This window comes from Vitis riparia, chromosome 7 (genome assembly GCF_004353265.1).
Source record: "Vitis riparia cultivar Riparia Gloire de Montpellier isolate 1030 chromosome 7, EGFV_Vit.rip_1.0, whole genome shotgun sequence".
Lineage (NCBI taxonomy): Eukaryota > Viridiplantae > Streptophyta > Magnoliopsida > Vitales > Vitaceae > Vitis > Vitis riparia.
The window spans coordinates 28,612,405-28,636,690 of NC_048437.1; the positions used below are offsets into that span (position 1 = coordinate 28,612,405).

Below are 24,286 nucleotides of genomic sequence, written 5' to 3' on the forward strand. Positions count from 1 at the left end.
ATCATAAAATCACTGTCAAATTAGCTCAAAATATTTATTTTCGAAGCGTTTTTAGAGTGCGTTTAGAAATAAAAAACGTAATGTTTTCAAATAACATATTTTTATCATTTTAAGTTGTTTTTATATGTTTTTTATAATTATTGTTTTAAAAAATAATAATACAATCACACAAAATAATTAAAAATATAAACATTAAATATAAAAACTATTTTTAATAAAATATTTAAGAACATAAGTTAAAAATATTTCAGTTCTAAAATAAAATTTTGTTTTACAAAACATTATGCAATAGTTTTTAAAAACTATTATCAAGAGGGCCTAAATTTCATTGACGGTATTCAAAAACACTACTAAGCAGACCCTTATCAATGCTACAATGCATGATATTTGTTTTTATTTTTTAAAATTATTATCTTTGTTTGTTTTTGTAAAATTTTATTGTTTTTTTTATGTTTGTTTAAAAAACTATCATTTAATTTTTATATTTTTTGTGATAAGAAAATATTATTTGTTTTTATTGTGTTTTAATAATGAATAAATAGCATAAAATATGATATAATTAATGATTTCTCTTTTGTTTTTTTATTCTTAGTAATATGCTAAAAATATTTTTATTGTTATATACCATATTGCCAAAAACATCATCAAATAATATTTTTTATATAAAAATATTAATTTTTTTATAAAAAAAATTATATTAAAAATGTTAAAATTAAGAACAATGGGAAAGAAAAAAAAAATTGATGAAAAAAAAACAACATTAAATACTAAAAATTAAATAAATTAAACTATTGACTATTTCAATGAATTTTAAAATAGAAAATTTGTTATTATAATCACAGAGTTTACATGCATTTTTTTTCAAACCAATGTTATCACTTATTATAACTATACAAAATAATAAAAGTACGTTTAGCAATGATTTTAAAAATTATTTTTAATTAAAAAATGATTAAAAAATTAAATAATTAGTAAATTTTTTAAACATGTCAAAAAAAAAAATCAATGTTTTATAGAAAAATATTTGATAGATAATTTCCTATAAATGTTTTTATATAAAACACTTTTACTAAAAATGTTTTTTAAAAAAACATTTCTACTAAAAACTTTTGGAATAAAAATCAGTAAAAGCATTCTAAAAATACTTATTAGATTTTTTTTATTTATCATAAATTTATAAAACATATCTTTGTAGTTTTAATTAAAAAAAAAAGGTGAAATAAAATTAATAAAAATGACTACATAGATTATAATATAGGCAAAATTTATATATAAAAAAAAAATACTTAGAAAATAGAAAAAAAAAATTGAAAATATTAAGGAGCAGGCACCTTTAGAATGAGTGAAGCCGACAAGTGGAGTTGTAATGTATGGCAGGGAGGTAGCTGAAGCCCAAGTGGCAAAGGCCTGATGTTGGACACGTGTCTGACTAGAGCAGCGAGTCAGTGCATTTACAACACGTCAGCGCGTACGGATAATAGGGTCCCTTCACCAATAATTCTGTGTCAGACAAATACATACTCTCCCTAACATCAAACCCCCCGTCTTTTTATATTTCAACCCTAGATAATTTTTCATCCCCGAAACCCTAACTTTCTCGCTAATTTTCATTTTCCCGAGAAAATTTCTTGTACTGTGGTTTTATTTGGGAGTCCACGTCGTTTTGATTTCTAAAGTAGACCGTAGATCGACCCCCGGCGTGGTACTTTTTGTTTTGGGGAAAATTCGAGAACCTGTGGGTTTGTTTGTTGGGGATTGGGGATGGGGAAGGTTTGCCGGGAGGGTGGGAAGCCGTCGTCATCGTCGCCGCTGGTGACGACGTCGACGTCGATCACCGAGACGGTGAACGGCTCGCACCAGTTCAAGATCACGGGGTATTCGTTGTCGAAGGGGTTGGGGATTGGGAAGTACATAGCGTCGGATACGTTCGTGGTGGGAGGTTACGCGTGGGCGATCTACTTCTACCCGGACGGCAAAAGCGTGGAGGACAATGCGGCGTATGTGTCGCTGTTCATCGCGTTGGCGAGCGAGGGCACGGATGTGAGGGCGCTTTTTGAGCTCACACTATTGGACCAGAGTGGGAAGGAGAGGCACAAGGTGCATAGCCATTTTGGAAGGCCGTTGGAGAGCGGCCCCTACACTCTTAAATACCGAGGAAGCATGTGGTGAGTTTTTTGAAATTTTGCGCCCTTCTTCCCCCTTTTTTTTTCCTAGCGATGCGTGCTTTTCTGTTTGACTTTGATCACTGTCTCCTTCGGAAAATGTACCGTGGTGTTGTTGTCTTTTGCTTTGTTAGAATCTACACTCACTGTACATTGAGGAGCTATGTGCCCAGATTGATGACTGGGTATTATAAAAGCTTGAATCTCTAAGCATAATTCAGAGACAGAATTGTTTAAGAATCAGAAGGTTAAGGTTGGTGGGGCTCAAATTTAGTAATGGAGGCATAGGATAAGGAAAGACATCACGATTGCATGAATTTACATAATTTGGGTGTTTTGGTGTGTAGTGGTTTGAAGTTCATAAAAAATTGCATGTAAAGTTGAAGAATGCAATGCCATGTGATTGTGATGGTAATATGTTCCATTGTAAAATCCGTATTAGAGATGTTGCTTTGATATCATTATGAGTCATATGTGCTGTCTATTTCATTTAAGGACTTTGGATGCATTGTTGTTTAGTTGAACCTCTACTAAACTGTTATATACTAGTCACATGTGTTGAAAAGTTGGAATTATAAATTTCATTTTTAACACAAATTTGTGCTCCATGAAAAGCTTTTGTGTCTTTTTTTGCTGGGTTCTTATTTGATAGAAGTTTTTTTTTTTTTTTTTCCATCTGTTTAGTTGTACTCTGTGTACACTTCATTTCCTCTCACCCCCACTTTCTCCTACCACAATCTATTGGGAAGTGAAATCGATTATAACCTATTATCCCAAATTTTCCTTTTATTTTATTACCAGTTACCCTTTTCTCTAAAATTATGGTAACCAATTTATGATGATTTGTAAGAAACTATTTAATTTTTTTGATAGGCAAACAAAAGATATATTTAGCAATATTTAACTGAAAGGGACTGTCAATTAGAAGGCAAAGGATTGATGTTGACACTCTAAAAAGCCGGAATCATTCTTTTTGTGGTAAAGCAGTTTATATGAGGGCCTACATTTGAGTATACTACATGGGACACGTGTTAAATGCACGTGATTACCATTACCCATGTCCAAAGTAATAGAGGATGGGAAGAGATGTGGGTTGAGTGATTTATGATTTTAACCCTACTTGTTAATGTAACAAAAGGGGCTCGCTTTGTAATTTGGTAGAGGTAGGAAATAGAAAGTTATTACTTAAAAAAAAAATAGTAGAGTCATATTTCCAGCTTTGTATGCATGAAATGAAATGGTTTGAATTATATCAAAATTAATATATAACTGATCATAGGATTAGTATATCATATAAATTACCAAAATATATGGTACATTTTCTTCTGGTAAATGTGGAAGTATACAGTTTTGAGCTTTCTATACAATGGTTTGAGTACAAACATGTAAAATAAACAATTTTCACATTATACAAACAAGCTGCTTACTTTTGTAAATCAACACTTTCTATATGCAATATTTAGTTCAGCACTAAGGTTTTGAGAACTTACTTTTATGTTCTATCAAACGCTTCATTGATATATGAGGATTTTTTTTATACATGGTTTTTCCTTTGAGCTAAAATAAATTGCAGTTATCTTTGTGAATACAATGGAAGCAAAATACTTTCACATCTGGTTTCAATAATTGTTTGCGAAGTAGAGTTTTTATTGCAATAATCCAATGACACTTGTGGATAATGGATTCATCCAGTGATAACTTTCTTCAGAAATATCTCATGTGCACAATTTCTTTTCTCCATGCAAAATATCTTCCTTTCACTGTGGATAGCTATTTCAATTCTTTGGGGTGTTTTTGAGCTTGTCCTTGTTATCCTTTGCTGGTCAATTACTTTTCCTGAATCAATGGGACACAAGTGTAAAATAATGAATTTGACTGTTGGATGATGCAGGGGTTACAAGCGATTTTTCAAAAGAACTGCTCTAGAGACATCAGACTACCTTAAAGATGATTGCCTCTCAGTTCACTGCAGTGTTGGACTTGTTAGGTCACATACAGAGGGGCCTAAGATATACTCTATTGCAGTACCACCTTGTAACATTGGTCAGCATTTTGGGCAGCTATTGGAAAGTGGAAAGGGAACTGATGTAAACTTTGAAGTAGATGGGGAAACTTTTTCTGCTCACAAGCTGGTACTTGCAGCTCGCTCACCTGTATTCAGGGCCCAACTTTTTGGGCCAATGAAGGATCAGAATACTCAGTGTATTAAAGTTGAGGACATGGAGGCTCCAGTTTTTAAGGTTCAACTCTTTTACCTCTTCTTCTTCTTCTCCTTCTGTTTCTGCTGGTCCACTTATGGCCCCTTCTTTTTCTTCTGCTTCTTCTGCTCTCCTGTTGCACTTATGGCCATGCATTTGCTGTGAACTGTTTTTTCCTGCTCCATTTATGGCTCCTTCTTTTTCTCCTAAATATTTAAACAAATTGTTTTTGGCCGACAGAGTTAATAAATTATGGAACTGATTAACAAGCATCTACTGTCTTGTACAAGATGCACACTTTATTACTAATAATTTCATGCTTATGCTACATGGATGATGCAAACTTACTCCTAAGTTATTATTGAAATACTTAGTTAGATATGAATGCCTTGTTTTTGTTAGCTCTACAGGTTTGCTGAATGGTTTGGGAAGTTTACCATATTTGAGAAAGAACTTACAAGCAATAATTGTACAATAAGTTATGGATCTTGATGATAATCTTGTCATGTTCACTTGTTTTTCTCCCTTTAGTAATCAACGATTAGGTAACCACACATGCATGTTCAAGGTGTTTGTTTAAGATAATCGGGATCTGTCTATGCACAAGTTTATTTATTACTTTTTCAGTACAGAGGCGGTTGTGGGGGGGTGGGTTGGGTTGCTGGTGTCAATTTTCCTTGCATCTTTTTACCTGATAAAACATGCTATTTGTCTATACAGCCATACAGATATGAATGGCAACTAGCATGAAAATTGCTTTTGAGTTGCTTATTTATCCCATCTTTAATTCAACTTTACAGGCTCTACTTCACTTTATATACTGGGATTCATTACCTGACATGGAAGAGCTTACTGGCTTAAACTCGAAATGGGCTTCTACTTTGATGGCTCAGCATCTGCTCGCTGCAGCAGATCGGTATGGTCTAGATAGGCTCAGGCTGCTATGCGAGTCTAATCTCTGTGAGGATGTTGCCATAAACACTGTGGCAACTACATTAGCCTTGGCAGAGCAGCACCACTGTTTCCAGCTGAAAGCTGTGTGTCTCAAATTTGTTGCAATGCCTGAAAATCTGAGAGGTGATTTCATTTTTACATATTTGTTTTTTCTAGTATTTTATTTTTACAAAATTTGAAAATTTTGCTGTTGATGTTTGGACCAAGTTAAAAAAGAAAAGGGAGAGAGAAAATGAAGATTCATAGAGAGCATGGTCTTGTTAATAAAATCTCAACATCGATAGGAAAAATTTTCTGAAGATTACCAGAACATAGTCTTTTTTGTAGTCTTGTTTGATAAAATCTCAAATGAGTAGATGAATTTTCCTGTGAATGTCATTAATCAACTGGTGCTTCTTCTACTTTATCTTTTTTCAGCTGTGATGCAAACAGATGGCTTTGAATACTTGAAGGAAAGTTGTCCCTCTGTTCTGACGGAGCTCTTGGAGTACGTGGCTCGAGTTAGCGAACACTCTGTCATTGTGTGCAGGCATGGGAATGAAGCTATCCTTGATGGGAGCGACATCAATGGAAGGCGGGTGAAGCAGCGGCTATAGTGAAAGCAGCCTCCATACATTTTGTTTGTAGCAAAAACAACAAAAGGGAGAGGAAAAAAAAAAAGAAGAAGAAAGACAAAAAGGAAAAAGAAAAAAAAAGAATGTTTTTCTAGGGTTAGAAACATTTTTCCAGTTGTTAGCCTTCTTAATTTGCAAGAGATGTAAATTTGGTGGTTAATTCGGTGTCAGTGGGGGGTTGATGTTGTTTGTTGTTGTGGTGTTCCTCCTGTAATGTCAAGTTTCTTTTCCAAAATGTCGCAGTTGGTCCTTTCTGTGTGCATGGTGGTTTTGCATGAATGGTAGATACATATATATATTCTGCATCAACAGCCAGATGTAAGAGACCATGCCCATGTATTTTGCTATTTTCATCCTTTCTTTCCCTTTTCTCACAAGTATCAGTTTCTGTGTGAAGTGAATTGAACTGGAAACTGGAAATATGCCCCCACATAAACACAGGTGTGCATTTCACCATTGGATTGCCAATGCATCTCATGGTGATGGTTTATGGGTTAAAGCTCTGTTTGGGAGAGCTTTTTAAATGCTAAAACCAGCGTGTGAAGGAAGCTTGGATGGGATGTCATATATATATATATATATATATATATATATATATACTATAATATATATATATAAATATGATATGATTATTATAATATGAGATAATGATATATATTTTCTAATAAGATATAATGATATATTATTTATTTATTTTTATATTAATTAAATGATATAATAATAAAATATTATAAATATTTTAAAAATATAATTATATAATTATATTATATTTATGTAAAATGTATAAAAAATGATATAAAATATATATTATTTTATAAATATTTTTTTAGCTTTTTAAATTATAAATTTAATTTATAATAAAAAATATATATTTTGTAAAATGAGTATATTAAAAAATAAAAAATAATTTTTTGATACATGAGATATATATATATCATATCTTACTATGAAATTAATATATCCTGTATGACAAATATAAAAAAAGAAAGTTGAATAATATATTTTATCACTTATTATATTTCATGTTTAATTGAATATAAAATATAAGATAAAATAAGTGATAAAATAACTTATTATATCCCATTACCAACTAAATATGGAATAAGATATAATATATTATCTCTTATCTTATCTCATATTATATTTAATAAATCAAACAAAACCTAAGATTATATTTAATTATTGAAAACTATCGAGAAAAATAAAAAAATATAAAGAAAAATAATTTTCTTATACTTAGTTTCACTTGGTAAAAAAAGTTGAATATAATTAAAATTATTAAAAAAAAATTATATTTTTGAAATTATTTAATCTTTATATAAAAAAGTTAAATAAATAAAAAATAATAATATATCAACATAATTTATTAATTTCATCTATTATTAATTTTCCTTTCTTTTTTTTTCTTATATTTTATTTCTCTCATATTTTCCTTCAAACCTTTGGGAACAAAACATAGTCTAAAATATCTTATATATAAGTTATTATCATTTTTTTAATTTTAAAAATAGAAAATATATTTAAATAAAAACTAAAATCTTTTTAAAACGTTAAAATTTGTGTATGATAAACATTTTTGAAATGGTGTTTATAGACAGAGCATATGGATGTGTTGAGGATGATATTTTGCTTGGCATTAGAGTAGAAGCAAGTGAGATCGAATTTTATGTTTATGATATATTTAAAAAAAATTAATCAGATAAAAGTGTGTTCATATTTAAAATAAAATATACCCGTCATGATAGTCCAATTAATCGGGATGAACATCGGGAAGTGTGGTTCTAGTAAGTGACAAATGACTCTGGCTTCAAATCCTAACGGTTAGTTGTTTGGTTATAAGAAAAAAATTTAAAATAGAACATGGGTGTCTCCACCCCTAAAAAAAATAGATAAATCAAAGTTACTTTATACCGGATGAAAACTTCCTCAACGGTTACAAGGAAATCCTCATTCCCAACTGGGAAAATAACCCACAAGCGTCCAAACAGGCCCCCACATAAGGCTATCATGGTAATTCCGTAGCTAGAATAGGTTTTTCAATCCGCATCAAGGCGAGCTTAAGGCTCTGGACTTCGAAGCAGACCGAGAAACCAAAGAAGTTCCATATTTTCCCCTCTTTCTTTCTTGTTCAATATGGTAATTCTCTTATCCGTGAAAATTTCTTCTAGGTTTTTATTTTTTATCTTATTTTACTTAGAATTTGCGTATTTTCCCTCTCCTTCCCGGACTTTTTTCTCACAAATTTCCCTTTTAACTTCGCTTCAAAATTTGCAATCCCTTGACGGGTGTTTTCCAAAATATCTCTCTCTCTCGCTCTCTCTTTATTTGAATTTGATGGGTCTTGATTTTTATGGGTTTGGTGCAGTTGTTCTTCTCGTACTTCAAGGACTTGGTGGGTAGAGAAGTGACTGTGGAGCTCAAGAATGACCTGGCAATAAGAGGGACTCTTCACTCTGTTGATCAGTATCTCAATATCAAGCTTGAGAACACTAGAGTCGTTGACCAAGACAAGTACCCTCACATGGTATTTATTTTTCTCTTGATTTTCTAGGGTTTTGTTTCTTTTTTCTTTATGTTCTGATATCTATCCTTTGTTTTTTTTCCTGGTCAATTTCATGTTGAATGTTGACGGGGTTCTGATTTTTTCATGGATTTGGTGCATATGTGGTGTGAAAATCTAGGGTTAGAGTTCTTGTTTATCCATTAATTTTAGAGTTTATATATTGATATTTATCTTGTTTGATTTTCTTCTGAATATTGATGGGTTTTTGACTTGTTTATGGTTTTGATAGAGGGCTTTTGTGATATGGATAATTTCAGGGTTTCTGAGGGTTTAAATTAATTATTTATTTATTTTTTAATATGAAAGGGTATTTTTCCTGAATGGTCTTAGTTTGTGCTGAATATTGATTAGAATTTGATTTGTTCATGGTGTTGGTTGCATTTTGATTGAAGATTCAATAATGTGGATTCCTGTTAATTAAGTTTTAGGGTTCTTGTCCTAGCTTTCTTTGGGGCCAAAAAAGAGAGAATTATATGTTTTGATTTCATCTTGTCTGTATGCAGAGTTTAATCTGTTCAAGGTTTTAATTCCTGACACATTTGTGATTATAGGGGTATTTGTTAATCAAGTATGAAAATCTGTGTTTAGCTTTCAAAAAATATACATAAAAAAATATACTGATATCTTAATTTATTATACTAAGTAAACGAGCATAATTGAAAACGGAAGAACCATGTCTTAGCATTTGTGAGACAGGTTGGAGTCCCTGCTTTGTAATACAGTTACATGATTGAAAGCTTGAAAGAATGGAGGAACTCCTTAAGATTGCAAGTAAAAGTGGTAAACAGGAATGATGGGGATGGGATGACCTGGTGAGAATTGAAGAGTGGTATGTTGAGTAAAATCCTTGTACGCCTATTTGATTCCATGGAGATATGATCCCTTTCCTAAATATATTGTTTGGAACCTTTGGGTGCCAACAAAAGTGTGATCTTTTGCATGGGAAGCAACTTGCAGGATCCTTACCATAGATCAACTGAAAAAGAGGGACTGGACCTTGGTGAACAGATGCTTCTTGTATAAGGATGAGGAAGAATGAGCAAACAACCTTTTGCTTGATTGTACCAAGACGAGAAGCTTGTGGCCATCAGTCTTCTCATTGTTTGGGTTAGAATGGGTGATGCCAGCTTCAATTAATGGGGCTCTTTTAAGTTGGCAAGGATCCTTTTTGGGGAAGAGAAGAAAGATAGTTTGGTGGGCTATCCCCTTATGCATTTTTTGGATTGTTTAGAATTATGGCAAGAAAGAATGATGTTTTATTAAAAACTTGCAACTATTTTGGACAAACCTCCCACTAATTCTTAAGAATTATGGAAACCTTCAGTCTTTGGGATTTGAGCAATGGAAATAGCATTGGTAACCCCACAAAAATGAGATTCGTGGGAAACCATCATCAATTTATCCTCAGCAACATCTCAAGAATCTTGCAATTTCGTCTTAAAAGTATCTGGGTTCTCTAATTTCTGACAAGCCCAATTCCAAGGTACCGCAATATAGGTGGTTGTGGTTCAATTAGTGAAATGAATGACTTCATATATTAGTTAAGATGTGGTGTAAAAAACATACAAGCAGCTTGTAAATCCAAAAGTTTAAGCCTGAACAAAGCTTATTCTTTTATTTCTCCTAAAATATTTCGAAAAGAGAAGCTACACAGAACTATTGTCAACTATGAGGGATGTCTTTGGGGAGTTTGAATTCGTCAACCCACCTTCTAGTAGAAGGTGGCTTCACTTGGAGCGGAGGTTAGGTTGGCCATAAGACAATTGGGATGTGCCGCCTTCTTTGGTATCCCTGCACCTATTACCAAGGTTGATATCAAATCACCCCCTTATCTTGCTTGATCTTGTGGATGTTAAACTAGGGGAGTCTTCTTTCATATTGGAAAACATGTGTCAAAAAGTGGGAAGGATTTGGGGACTTAGTCAAGTGTTGGTAGAGGAATTATGAGTTTCGAGATGGTCCCAGTTTTGTGCTTGTTAAGAAGTTGCAGGCCTTGAAGGATTATTTAAAGATATTGAATAGTGACGTCATTAGCAATGTGTTCTTCCAGAAAGTAGCAATTCTAAACAAGATATTAAGATACTAAAGAAAGGGAAAGTTTGTTGTTTGAGGAGGACAAGAGGAATAAAATATTGCTAAAAGAGTACAGTAATCTAGCCTGTGTAGAAGAAACCTTGTGGAGATAGAAATCAAAGGTTTTATGGCTGAAGAGGAAGGGGATAGAATGGAAATTTTATGTTGAATGACTAATGCTCATTAGAGAAGCAATTTTATAAGCACGCTTGAAGTGAATGGAACTTAGCTTTTAGAGGATGCTGAGTTGAAGGGTTTGGTCTCGTCATTTTGTAATCTATGTTTGAGAATCCCCAATCTAGAACATGATATGGAGGCGATTTATCCAAGTGCATTAACAGTATAGATAAGGAAAGTGTAGATGACCCTTTTAGGGAGGAGGTGGGTGGATGATTTAACAAAGATGGGGCAAGATAAGTATGTGGCTTACCCAAATTTACCAACAATGACTCTTCTCCAAGGTGGGTGGACCACTAGAGAGGTGAGAGAGTCTTATGGGACGGGCCTTTGGAAAGACATTAGGAAGGGTTGGGAGGAATTCTTTCTCAGAACTAGGATTCATATTGGAAATGGGAGACGAACCAGATTTTGGTGGGACATGTGGGTAGGAGATTCTAAGCTAAAGGATCTCTTCCCTTTGCTGTTTAGAATTGCAGCTAATAATTCTGCAATAGTGGCTGATCTGTGGGGAAGACAAGAAGGTGGAGGTGGGGGTTGGGAGGTGCACTTTAGAAGACCCTTTCAAGATTGGGAGTTAGAGGAGGTGAACCACTTTTTGGGTTACATTTCTGCAGTAAGGGTGCAAGAAGGGGAGGATTTTCTGGTTTGGAAAATTGAGAGAAAAGGAACGTTTAAGGTAAATTCTTATTATAGGTCTTTGAAGGAAGACAATAGCCCTTTATTTCCAGAAAAGGAGGTTTGGGGGTTCGTATGCCCCTTTAAGAACTCGTTTTTTTGCTTGGGAAGCAGTTTGGGGTAAAATTTCCACTATAGATATGCTAATGAGGAGGGGTTGGTCTATGGCTAATAGATGCAACCTGTGGAAAGAAAATGAGGAAACGGCGAACCACATCCTAATTCATTGTGGTAAGACAAGGGATCTTTGGAACTTATTGTTTTCTTCGTTTGGGGTGGTGTGGGTGCTCCCGGATTCGGTGAGAAATTTGCTTCTTGAGTGGAAAATGAAAGGCATGGGGAAGAAAAGGAGTGTAGTTTGGAAAATGGCGCCTATTTGTCTGTTTTGGTGTATTTGGGGAGAGCAAAATCGAAGAACCTTCCTAGAGGAAGAGATGACAAATACGAGCTTGAGGAAACTTTTTCTTCGGTCCCTGCTTGAATGGTCTCAACAATTTGTGGACTTGGACTTGGACTATCTCTCTTTTCGGATTTTGTTGGGTGATAGGGTTGTTGTTTAGCTAATCCTTATTAGACTTTATTTTTCTCTTGTTGCCTTGTTTTGGGCCTTCTTTGTATACAGCTTGTGTACTTAGGGAGCGCCCCCTGTTTTCTGGCATTTTTTAATCTAATGGTTCTCTTTGTCTATCAAAAAAAATAAGTATGTGGCTTAGATGGCTTCTCAATGCTCTTTGGAAGTTATGTTGGCTTATAGTGAAAAGAGAGGTGATGGAATCTTTTAAGGTTATGTTTGGTTGGTCGAATAAGATAGGATATGTATATCCTAAGGTAGTATTTGTAGTAAAATATGTTATGTTATAATTATATTTAGTTTGAAAAATGAAATGGAATATATATATATATTATTTTTCAATGTTTGATATTTTTTTAAAATAAATATTGTGTTGCATTTCAATATTTGCTATTAAAAAAATAAAAAATTTATTTTATGTTTAACAAGCTTTATGATTAGAATATTTAAAATTTATAAATAATTTTTTTACATTATGTTATTCAATATATAAAAATAATATGTATTAAATAATTTTAGTTTTATTTTATAAATATTCTTTTTTTTTTTTTTTAACCACAAATTTAATTTTTTTTTAATTGATGCAACCTTGATTGCCAATAAAGATATAGATTTTGAGAAAAGAAATAAATAGGGTGGCTTTAGAACCAAATTTTGGTTGGGTAGATGGGTTGGAGAATGCTCCTTAAAAGACGCTTTCCCTCTACTCTTTAGGTTAGCCTCGATTAGGAATGCTATAGTGATAGATTTGCAGGAGGCAAGGGAGATGAAAGCCAACAATCATCACTTTGGTAGATATCTTGAGGATTTGAAGATGGGAAAGGTGGATCAGTTTATGGAATTAATTTACACTAAGATTGCAAGTAGCAGGGGAGGATAGTTTACTTTAGAGGGTTGACAAGGCCAATTTTCAAGTGAGATTTTTTTACAACTCCTTGTGCATTGAGAGAACTTGGATGTCTTAATTGCTAAAGAAATTTAGGATACTTGTGCCTGGGAGAAGATCCCCTAAGCATAGATCTGTTCATGAGAGGATGAGCAATGGTGAACAGATGGTCTTTATAAAGTTAGTGAAACGTCAATCAATGACATCCTAATTCATTTGATGAAACGAACTAGCAAGTTGTGGCTCGGTATGAGCAATTCTTGGGATGTAGTTGGTTTCTATAGATCTAGTGAAAGACCGCTCATCGAGATTGATGGTTCGAGGCAAAGGAAGGTTTGGCAAAATAACTCTCCTTTGCTTGTTTTGGTGCATGTGGCGAGAGCGTAATAGTCGGATCCAGATCTTCAATGAGGAAGAGTCTCCCAATCAAAAAAACTAAAGGACAATGTTATGAAATCCCTTATGGAGTGGTGTGGTCCAACACATGGTTGGTTTTTTAGATGGCTTATTGTAACAAAGTTCGGTGTTCGTTAAGCTTTTATTTTTCACTTCATATTGTGCCTATTGTGCCTCTTCTATACATAGGATGGACTCTCTTTAATACATGGTTGATGATAATCATGTTCATGGATGTAATGACAGCTATCGGTGAGGAATTGTTTCATAAGAGGATCAGTGGTGAGATATGTTCAACTGCCTCCAGAGGGAGTCGACATCGAGCTGTTGCATGACGCCACCAGGAGGGAAGCTCGAGGTGGCTAAAAATTCCATACTTGTTAACCCCTAACGCCTAACGGCTTTCTTTTGGAATGTAATACGCTTATCTTGATTGTTTAAATCCCAGTCTCTTAGATGATAACCATCCTTGTTTTATGTTAAATAATTTTACTCATTTTGTTGATTTTTTTTTTCTTTCCTTTTTTCATTGTTTTCAAGTTTTTTACCGATCGCTGAAACCACTATTTTTCTCTTCATCCTTGCGTCAGGTCTAATTTCAACCCTAATCGGTAGAATAGTACTACTCAAGGTTATGTTTGGAGCGAAAGGAAAAAGAATGGGAATGGGAATGAAAATGAAAAATAATTTTTTCATTCATGATCATTAGCGGGTGTTTGGCACATGGGAATGGACGTCTTATTCTTTCCCATTCTCGTTTTCATGTTTGGATAAATTTTATGAAGATAAAAATAAAATTAAAAATGATTTTGGAAGAAATCAAATATCATTTTTAAGTGAGATTTAAATTTATAAATGGTATTTTGATTCATTCGTCTTGAAAATGTAAAATAACCTAAAATTTAGATTTCATTCGTCAAGCTTCAATACCTCTTTTTTCCATAATAAGATTATTTTTTTTAGTCTTATTATTTATTAACAAAAAAAACTCTTAAAATTTATTTTAAAAAAATAATTTTTAATCATAGAGTATTATTATCAATTTATTTTATTTATTTTTCATTCTCACCACCCCTATCATTCCAATATTGAATTCCTAGATTCATTTAAACACTAGGAGAAATAAAATAAAATAAAATATTTATTTTTATTCTTTATTCTTGTGTATCGAACACATCGTTAATGTATTTGGATTGGTATTTGGAACGATTATAGAAATAAAAAATTAATATTTCTCTAATTGAATTAATTTCTTAAAATAGTATTTAGTAGTAATTTTTGAGTCAAATATAATAACTTTTCTATAAAAAAAAAAAAAAAAAACACACATCTTATATCACTATAATTTATTTTTAAATTTTGAAATAATAGAATTTTTCCGACATAATTTTTTGGATTAATTGATCAAAATGGATAAAAAGATATCAAATTTGTAAAACTAATATTTCACATTTTTGAATTCGAAGAAAAACCTATTTTCGACATAAATACTCTTTAATATTTTCATTATTTACATGTGTTTTAAATAAAGAGTTATTTTTGTAAAAGAAAAAAAAGATATTTTTGTCCAAATTAAATATTTTTTAGGTTGAAAAAATGTGCCCGGTTATTCCTAACTTTTAATCAAATAATCCATTTTTAGACCGACTTGACTGGAGTTAACAATCAATTTAAACAAAAAAATGGAATTCAAAGAAGTGTATCCAAACAGTGCCTTAAAAATTGTAGTACATTTTAAATCAAAATTTGACATCTTAGAAAACGATGTCGTTTCGGCGAGGAAGGGATAAGAGAATGCACTCCTCTGAGCCAGAGTAGCAAGAATCGACCATGGCGGTTGCGCTCTGTGGAGTATGGATGCCAAACCCTACGCTCTCAGGGAATGTTCTTCCCTCCCAAATCAAACCATCAACAACGGCTCTCGCTGCGACACCTCATCTTGCCTCCTCATCCACCATTCAGGTAAGATTATCAACCCTAACTCGTTTTATCTATACTATGTTTGGTTGCTGGGAAAACGCCGGAAAATATTGGAGGTTTTTCCTACAGCAAACTCTCAACTCAGATGACGTAATCGTTTTTTTACTTTCCACTGGTTTCTCGGCTGTAGCATGCCCACTGTTACAAGAATTTATGTAGCTTAACCCAGATTGTTAAGATTTCAGTCTTTTTGTTATTGTATAATTGTTGATCAAACTATTGCAGATTGTTGGTGGAAAATCTCATGGCCAGTATGTAAATGGGGGTGTCAGTTCCAATAGAACTTTTGAGGACATCTCAGAAGAAAGTTATTGGACCAATCTAGATGCTGATCTTTACCATTGGACAAAAAAACTGCGCCCTATTCAGGTGTGAGTTTGTAGAATTGATCTTATTCGATGGTTGTTTCATAGAGATTTTCATAGTTTGAAACTGATCATCTGTACTGCTGCGCATCTATTGTTACTGGCAATTGGACAGTGGTATCCTGGGCATATTGCAAAAACAGAAAAAGAACTCAAAGAACAACTGAAGCTCATGGATGTTGTGATTGAGGTGCGGGATGCAAGAATTCCTCTATCCACGAGTCATCCACAGGTAAGATTATGTATTTTTTTGCTGTTGGATATGGACTTTACTAGGGGATGTTTGGATATGCATCTACGACCTAAATCAAGCCTTTTGTGGGAAAGTGTAGCCATTATTTGGGATGTTTGCATATGAGCTTAATTGAGAGGCCTGTTTGTGGAAAGTGGGGCATAAGCCATGTGTGGAAAAAAATTATATTTATTTCTATATGAACTATACATTGCACAAGTCCTTATACACATTAGAAGTCCTTAGCAAATAGCGTAATGTATCATAACACGTGGTCAACTAAGATGCAGTATGTTTAATAAAATGAGGAAAATAGGGTTTACTATATTTTCATCAAGTGAATGTACCGAAAAAGGACAAAACTAATATATAAGAAAACCGTTCATTGTGGTTTGTATATAATTCTGAAACATGATTATATCTGCCATCTGAACGCTACTGTTAGGAGTGATGATTTAAAACCTCTTATTGATCTTAACTACTCTATTTATGTATTTGAATAGATGGAATCTTGGCTTGGTAATAGGAAAAGAATTTTAGTCTTGAATAGAGAAGACATGATATCAACTGAAGATCGGAATGCTTGGGCAACATATTATGCGATGCAAGGAATTAAAGTTGTTTTTTCTAATGGACAACTTGGAATGGTAATTAGATAATTTATTTCTTCAGATTTTGGTACTTTAAATATCATAGCAGAAAATGACTACTCTTGGGCGAAGAGCAGGGAAGCATGAAGTTAAGTAGATTAGCGAAGACATTGGCTTCTGGTGTGAATGTTAAACGAAGAGCCAAAGGACTACTGCCTCGTCCAGTGAGTTTTTTGTGAACTCTAGTATTTGGATCCACTTTTTGAATGCTTGACTTACCATTCTGTTTGGTATTACATTACATGCTTCATCATTTCGTCCTGTGAAAAATATCGAGCACTTATATTCTTATAGTTCTACTTTCTGTAGCATTAAAAGTAATGAAACAATTTGTTTGGGGGTTCATGGTTAGGGAGTGATCAAACCCCAGGGGCAGTCCCCTTCGAATTATGTCAAGGTAGACCTTGTGAGACTATTTTGAAAAAAATGCATTTTAGGTTCGGGTTTTTCAAAAGAGAACTAAGAGTGAGAGATATGGGTTATTTTCATCAGAAAATCTTGTCATTCACTACATCTTTTAAACCTAGATTGTGGTACACTACAAAATGTTTCATTATATTATTTGTAAAGGTTATTTTTTGACAGGTTCGAGCCGGAATAGTTGGGTATCCAAATGTGGGGAAATCATCTTTGATAAATCGGTTGCTGAAGAGGAGAATGTGTCCTGCAGCTCCCAGACCAGGTGTTACAAGACAACTGAAGTATGTATAATTGTTCTCGTCACTTGGATATCCATGGTAGATACAAAAATAGAAGAAATATGAGCAGTTGCTGGAACTAAAACGGAAATGTTGCATATTTGAAACTGTCTTCTATATTCCCCTAACACATGAAAAATTCAAATTTGGAGGGTTTAAGAATCTCTCTCTCTCTCTCTTCTAAGTAAGAATGAAAAATTATGATATTTGAGATCAATATAAAGAAGAAATTTAACATATAAACTTTTTGGCTGTATCTTTTTCATTCCTCAAAAAGATGGGTTCAATTTGGGAAAGATTTGGAGTTGCTAGACTCTCCTGGCATAATTCCAATGCGGATTAGTGATCAGTCAGCTGCAATAAAGCTAGCAATATGTGATGACATTGGGGAGAGATCGTATGATGTTGCTGACATTGCTGCAATTCTTGTACAGATGCTGACAAGGATTCCAGCTGTAGGTTTGTACATTTTAGCTTCATTGTCTCATTTGTTATTCTTGTACACCAGTCTATTATTATGCTTCAAGGAAATATTTTTCAGTTCATGTGAAAAAGTTCCACATAAAAACTGATACTGGATGAATATCTTTAAACTGGCTCCACATTAATCAACTGGTTGCATTCTCTTTCTCCCCTTGCTCATCATGCACATTGTAATAGTTGTTATTTTTTCTTGATACCAGGTCCAAAAGCTCTCTACAACCGTTACAAGATTGATACAGATGGTCTCTGTGGTAACATGTATGTCTCCGTATGGTACCCAATTTTTTTTATCCTTAAAAGGCAAATGGAGGGATGCAGTTTGGGGCTTTTGGAGCCTTTTTAGGACTGAAAAGTTTACCTGATATTTTCATTTCTCTCAGTGCTTAGATCTACTTGATCAGTGTTAATATTCTGAATTGCAGATTTGTTCAGAAGCTCGCACTCCAATTGTTCAATGGAGACACTCATCAAGCAGCATTCCGCATCTTGACAGATTTCCGAAAAGGTAAATTTGGTTGGATTGCATTGGAGAGGCCTCCTAGGTAATGCCATTGGATCTTTGCTTTCAAGACAAGGATTCTAGGGCTTCTTCTGATGAAAGCTTCTTTGAAATGTCTGAAGACACCAAGAGGATGACGGTGTGTACAAGCCTTGATATATATAAGGTGCCCAAAAGTAAAAGCCAAGTCCATATCATTGTGAGAGAGCATTGGTCAAGGAGATGGTTGGGAAGATTTGGAAGGCCCACACTCCTAAATCACATGCAAGCCTCCCCACCAGATGATGTAAGTGGTACCCCTAATTTGTATGTCATTGTTACAGTGTCCTTTTCCTCAGTTGTAATTATATTTTCATGTGGGTCATATACTGAGAATTTTGGTGATTAATTTCTTAGAGGGAAAAAGGTTGTCAGGTGTACCTTGTCCATAAAGTATATGGTATAGCCTTTGCCCACTCTGTCGTTACACCAACTCCCACATGTAAGAAATGAAACTTTCCATCTATATCCTGGCAATTTCATCTCCTAATAAGTATTCTTTTCTGCTCCTTTGCAATATTTAGAGAGTGAGAATCAAATTGATTTTAGTGAAAATCACTGTACACAAACCATATGGAAGTTTTCCTTCCAGCATGGTAAGGTGTCTACATCATCCAGCTTTGACACACTCCAATTGGCTGGGAAGATGTGGAGTGAATTGAAGACAGCTCAAGTCATTCTCATTGTCTGATTCCATTTAGTTGCTGAAAATGAAATTTATATCAAAAGCCACAAATGCAAAGGAACCATGCCTGGAGGAAGATCATTCTTCCCTTTTCTTCACTCTGCCAGTGGCCTACTCCCATGAAAACCAGAATTTTCAGAACTCAGATTCATCAGCAGCCTCTCCACACCATGTAAATACACTACATGCAGATGGATCCAATATTTCCTAGTTTGCAAAACTCTTTGGAACGATGGGGTAGCGTGATTTTGATTGCAAAGAAACGAAAACCAGACATTGAAACAATCTATTCTCTACTAATGAAGTTCCTCATTGTGTATTTACATTATTTGTATTAAGGACTCAAAACCAGAGAGGGAAAAACCATCAGAAGAGTAGGAACCTGCAAGGGAAAACACATAGTGTAGAAAAAGACACAAAATCTAAGGCACACTGGTTGCAGTCACATGAGGTACGTATTCAGCATCCAGATCCTAACATGATTGTATTTTAGCAAACCTTGGGTTTTTTATGATACAATGAAATGATAGAACATCTTCATCTTGCAATTGTGGAAGCACAAGAATCCTCTTTGCTTGACCAGCTTCCTTTAATTCCGCAAGCTTGGAATGGCCGTTCAATCTGCAGCCCTCCAGCAACTTCTTTGTCCAATTGTGAACAGTAACTCCTAAATGTCTCAACCGTAACTTGAAGTCTGAAATCTAGACTAAACAAGAACTTCATCTCCAGTCTGTTCAGCTCTGCTGTGCTTACTCCCCCCACTTTGGCATAGTAAGCATTGTTGAAGAATCTGCAAAAGCATGTCGATAAATAATTCATTTTTAAAGTCTGCCCCATAAAGTGAAGTTGACGAAAGAGGCAAAGAAGGATGAGCAATCATCATGGAAAGGCTCCCAGCCCAGTGAAAAGGCAACAAAGTTTCTGGTAAAAGGGCTATTCCCAGTTGAAATGTCAGCATAGATTAAGCTATTATTAAGTATAAGTCTTGAGTTAACTTGATATCCCAATTAGAGTTTAGTACTTACGCATCATCTACAAACTTTGCTGCCACCATCACACTTGTGATCAGAAGCCGGTGAACATTGAGGGAAGTTAAATGAGCATCAGTGTGTTGTAGGAATCTGTCCACATAAATGTGTGCAACAACAAAGCAGGATGGGCTACAGCCTGAGTACTTGAAAATGCGGTCAATATATTGTCGAACACTCAGAGTGGGAGCTCTTGAGCCATGAAATATTGTAATGGCATCTTTGATTTGTGCTGTCTCCAGTAATGTCTCATTTTTCTGAACAGATCTCTCAAGAAGAGAAGAAAGAAGCAATAAAACCCGAGGGGTTCCTATAACCCCTTTGCCCAATTCTTTTAGTCCCAAGGCGAGGTAAAGATCTGAGCCTGCAATATCATCATCAATAGCCAAAGTTCCCATATCCAAAGTGAGCTGCAACAAAGTAACATCAATATGTTAATGATTGTCAAAGAAAGCTCTTGGCATCACTCCTGGAGAGAAATGAAAGAGGACAATCAGAAGAGCCCTGAGTAATAATATAGGCTTTCCACGAGGAAGATACCCAGATAAACTCAAATATAATGTTTTTAAACCGAGATTGGACATTGAACATTAACAGAAACGGACGCCTGGTTTGCCTGTTTGACTATCAGGTTCAGCCACTTGGTTTGATGTCAAAAAATAGACCAATAGAATGAAGAGGTACAAAGATAAAACAATCTAAGACAAAAAGAAGTATGTGTCATCTAGTAACATAAATGAGAAAAAATGTCAATCACAAGTAACATGTTCATGATACACTCAACAATGTCGGAAGGAAAAAAATGTTATAAACAGTAAAAACAACATGCTTCAACTAGAAGAGGAACATCACTCATAAGTCATAAAAGGATTATAACACCACGAGCCATTATGGAGCTACAAAAGGAGCCAAGTGATATGGAGGCCAAGGCCAAGGCCACGGGTCACTGAGAAGGGCATAACAATGAATAGAGCCAAAACGACAGGCACTGAGGACAAAATCATTCTCACATTGTTGTCATAACACCCATGAGAAAACCAGCAGAGAAGAATTATTAAGTAACAAAACACAATTCAGTTAACAGCTGCTGTTCTCTATAACGACTTTACGATAATTTGTTTTGTTAGCCTGGAAAGGAGTAGCAAGAACCCCATGTTAGAGCCATGCCCATATGGGAACCCTACTTGCCAACAAAGATTTATAGGGAAATTAACAGCCAGTTTCTCTCCATTCAAGAGGAGATCAGGTCTACATGATCTCTTCCAAGATTAACATAACATTACATTAACAAACTGCCAGGCATTCGCTTTTCTGTAGACACCACAAGACCCATCTACTATGGTATCAAGAACCATCAGGTCCAGAGATCCGATCTGGTCGAATAAACCGCCTTCTATAGTATTGTTTCAACTTTCAAGTATATATGTACCATCTTATCAAATTAGGGTTTGATCTAACAAACAAACTATTGTTTGCAATGGGGTTGAGTTTCAGCTCAGATCCATCCTGCATTCACATGATCTCCAATTGGGTTAACTTTTAAGAGGCCTTGCTTCTACTATGATTCTGTCCAAGCCTACAAATAACTATAGACTGTAGGATTCTACTTCTCTTTCCAGTATTCCATCAAACCCCATTCTTTTGGAGCCTGGAAGAACCCAGCTGTTCTAGTAATGACCCTTCATTCTGGAGCTTATTTGGATTCAGATTCAACAGAAGGCTTACAAATAATTGACAAATGCAAAACCACCAACAAAGAATTCACCCCCAAATTCCCTGGATTTTAAATCCAAACATCACAAAAAAAAAAAAAATGGAGCCAACACACTCATCAATGGAGAAACCAAACTACACCCAGATCAAGACCAGGAAAAATCCAACAAATCAAGCTAACCCCACAAAATAAAATCCAACAACCAGCCACAAAACCAAACCCAGATCATAAAAACTTGCAAAAATGCAGAAAGCAACATAAACCCACGAATCTAACAACCAGATCAACAACATAAATAAAACTTACAGCTCCTTGGGACATGCCTTTTATAGCTGGGTGCACTGGCTTCTACATGAAATTAAGCGTGAGGCACTAAGAAGATACTCTGAACCCTGATCACACACATAAATCTACAAAGAAAGAGAGAGAGACGATGCATGTGAAGGAGTTTCACATTCTCTCTCTCCCCTTCCTGCTGTGCCATGTCTCTCCTCAGCTTCTCAGCTTTATTTATTCCCAAAACTCTCTCCCTTCCTTTTACCTTTTGGGTTGTAAATCTCGGGTATAATCACTTCACATGGAATCCCCACCTATCACTCTCCCTCCCTCTCTCTCTCTCTCTCTCTCTCTCTCCTCTCAGCAAGGAAGCGTGTGTCGGTGCCATTTCACCATTAGAAGCGGGCTGATGCTTTCTTGGGCTCTGCTCCTCTCCCACGCACCTCAGCACCCATCAGTGCTCCCTCAAAATTTTTCCAGCTGTACATTTATGGGACCCGCATCTAAAATCTCTGATAAACAATTTTTTTATCTCATTCACTCATCATAATTTTAACCATATTTTATAATAGCCACGTGTCCAAACATCAAGACGGTTGGAAATAACTGAAATTAAATAACTGCACAGGATAATAAACGGAATGCAGTGGAGCCCAAGAAAAGAACGCTTCCACCTAGGAATGGAATCCTGGAGTACAGTGTACACCGAAGCGCAAGTTAGGGCAGGTCCCGGTAAAGCAAATTAACATGCGCCGAAATGTAGGCCACGGAGAGTGGGTCACTTGACCTATAGTGGTAAGACAATGATTAAAGATTAGAATATGATAATTATAAAGTGGAAATCTTTATTGATCCCACCATTATATTGAAATTAGTGCGTCTGATTAGATTACCAAACTAAGGAAATTCATTGGACCAAACTTTTATTATTATTATTATAACATAAGGTCACTTGTCTTATTATTTTTGGGACAATTTGTATGAAGTGTAGGCTGTACCAAACTAAAAGATGATGGGGACCTGTCTTGCTGTTGGGGGTGGATTAAAACGCGTCATTTTTGGAGGGTAAGAGGGAAAATGTGGTGATTGGACGGGTGGAAAGTGGTGAGAAACTTGTGATGTGCTGCTGTTTTTGTTTTTCTCTTTCAGGGGCCTGATGTTTTTTTTTTCAACTTTATGGAATGTCACATGAGTGGACACCATTGATGAAAAGTTTGGTCTTTTTGACCGGCTATGGTGGATTTCCATTAGGAAAATAGTAGATGGGAAAATTTTATGGGGTTGCCTGCTGCCCTGCCTAACTTTCCATTCGTATTGATTGATGGAATTAAGATGCAAAATAATGAAATTAAGCATGTTATATAAAATAATATAATATTATGTACAAATTAGTAAGCCCGACACGAAATTAGGATCGACAACTGATATTAGAGATGTAAATGAGGCGAGTTGAGACAAAGTCGATGAATGGTCGCTCATTAGTATCTTTGCTTGATATGAAATATGCCAGTCAAACTTTGATATAAGAAAAGTAATAAAATAACGATAAAATATTATAATATTAGTTGGTACTAACAGTATATCGTAAATATGATTTGAATTGTTGAAGGCGTATGATGAAATTTAAATAAATGAGATTAGGTAGAAAATAATAAGTTAGGAGTATAAAATATTATAATTAACTTTTTTTTTTTACTCAATTTTTGCTCTTATTTCGAAAAGGTAGTAAGATGATGGGAAATTTTAAAGTATCGATTGGTACCATTGAATATATGATTTGAAGCATTGAAGGTGATGAAATTTATATCAGTAAATGAGGTTCCAAATAAAAGGTGCATTGAAATAAAAATAAATAAATAAATAAAAACAAAAGTATGAGTCTATTTGACAATTATTTTTTATAATATTTTTTTATTATCAAGAATAAAATATAGGAAAATGAGTTTAATAACAAAAAATTGTTTTATATTTTATGTTTTTAGAAATAAAAATGAAAGTGTTTTTAGAAAATATTTTTTTAATTATTTTCACTTATTTTTAAAAAATTATTTTAAAAAGTAATTAGATAAATATATTAAATAATTAAAAATAAAGCATTAGTTTTTGAAACATATTTAAAAAGATTAAAAAATGTTAAAAATAAATTGATTTCAAATAAACTTTTATTCTATCATAAAATTGTTTTAAAAAATTATTGTAAAAAACTGTTTTAGAAAATAGTTATTAAAAAACCATGAAACAATGGAATGACATATTTCTTTATGGGTCAATTTTTGCATATGAATCGATTTGATAAGGTAACCGGAACCCAATGTGAAATGACAAATTTAGGCATAGAGCAGTCAAGGGATATCCACCACAAAGT

General features: G+C 34.2%; 4 protein-coding genes across 6 annotated transcripts; 3 read left to right on the top strand and 1 right to left on the bottom strand.

Moving 5' to 3' along the window:
- Positions 1-1,534: 1,534 nt before the first annotated feature.
- LOC117918467 (BTB/POZ and MATH domain-containing protein 2-like) lies at positions 1,535-6,305 on the top strand. Its single transcript, XM_034835153.1, has 4 exons — positions 1,535-2,165; positions 4,054-4,402; positions 5,161-5,437; positions 5,732-6,305. Exons 1-4 carry the CDS (start codon positions 1,762-1,764, stop codon positions 5,908-5,910), a joined length of 1,209 nt encoding a protein of 402 aa, XP_034691044.1. The 5' UTR covers positions 1,535-1,761; the 3' UTR covers positions 5,911-6,305.
- Positions 6,306-7,955: 1,650 nt separating this feature from the next.
- LOC117918468 (sm-like protein LSM2) lies at positions 7,956-13,783 on the top strand. Its single transcript, XM_034835155.1, has 3 exons — positions 7,956-8,064; positions 8,294-8,452; positions 13,519-13,783. The coding sequence occupies exons 1-3, from the start codon at positions 8,062-8,064 to the stop codon at positions 13,636-13,638; spliced, it is 282 nt and encodes a 93-aa protein (XP_034691046.1). The 5' UTR covers positions 7,956-8,061; the 3' UTR covers positions 13,639-13,783.
- Positions 13,784-14,990: 1,207 nt separating this feature from the next.
- Positions 14,991-18,722, top strand: LOC117918278 (DAR GTPase 3, chloroplastic). Of its 2 annotated transcripts, none has more exons than XM_034834791.1 (9): positions 14,991-15,234; positions 15,478-15,621; positions 15,733-15,849; positions 16,353-16,496; positions 16,577-16,663; positions 17,085-17,200; positions 17,475-17,652; positions 17,881-17,938; positions 18,103-18,722. In XM_034834791.1, exons 1-9 carry the CDS (start codon positions 15,103-15,105, stop codon positions 18,168-18,170), a joined length of 1,044 nt encoding a protein of 347 aa, XP_034690682.1. In that variant the 5' UTR covers positions 14,991-15,102; the 3' UTR covers positions 18,171-18,722. The 2 variants fall into 2 exon arrangements, with proteins under 2 accessions (XP_034690682.1, XP_034690681.1); XM_034834790.1 differs by having other exon boundaries at positions 14,993-15,234; positions 17,475-17,656.
- A 440-nt stretch (positions 18,723-19,162) lies between these two features.
- Positions 19,163-22,220, bottom strand: LOC117918279 (cyclin-P3-1). Of its 2 annotated transcripts, none has more exons than XM_034834794.1 (3): positions 21,969-22,220; positions 19,929-20,341; positions 19,163-19,693 (listed from the first exon to the last, which is right to left on the bottom strand). In XM_034834794.1, the coding sequence occupies exons 2-3, from the start codon at positions 20,327-20,329 to the stop codon at positions 19,441-19,443; spliced, it is 654 nt and encodes a 217-aa protein (XP_034690685.1). In that variant the 5' UTR covers positions 20,330-20,341; positions 21,969-22,220; the 3' UTR covers positions 19,163-19,440. The 2 variants fall into 2 exon arrangements, with proteins under 2 accessions (XP_034690685.1, XP_034690683.1); XM_034834792.1 differs by having other exon boundaries at positions 21,952-22,217.
- Between the last annotated feature and the right edge of the window lie 2,066 nt (positions 22,221-24,286).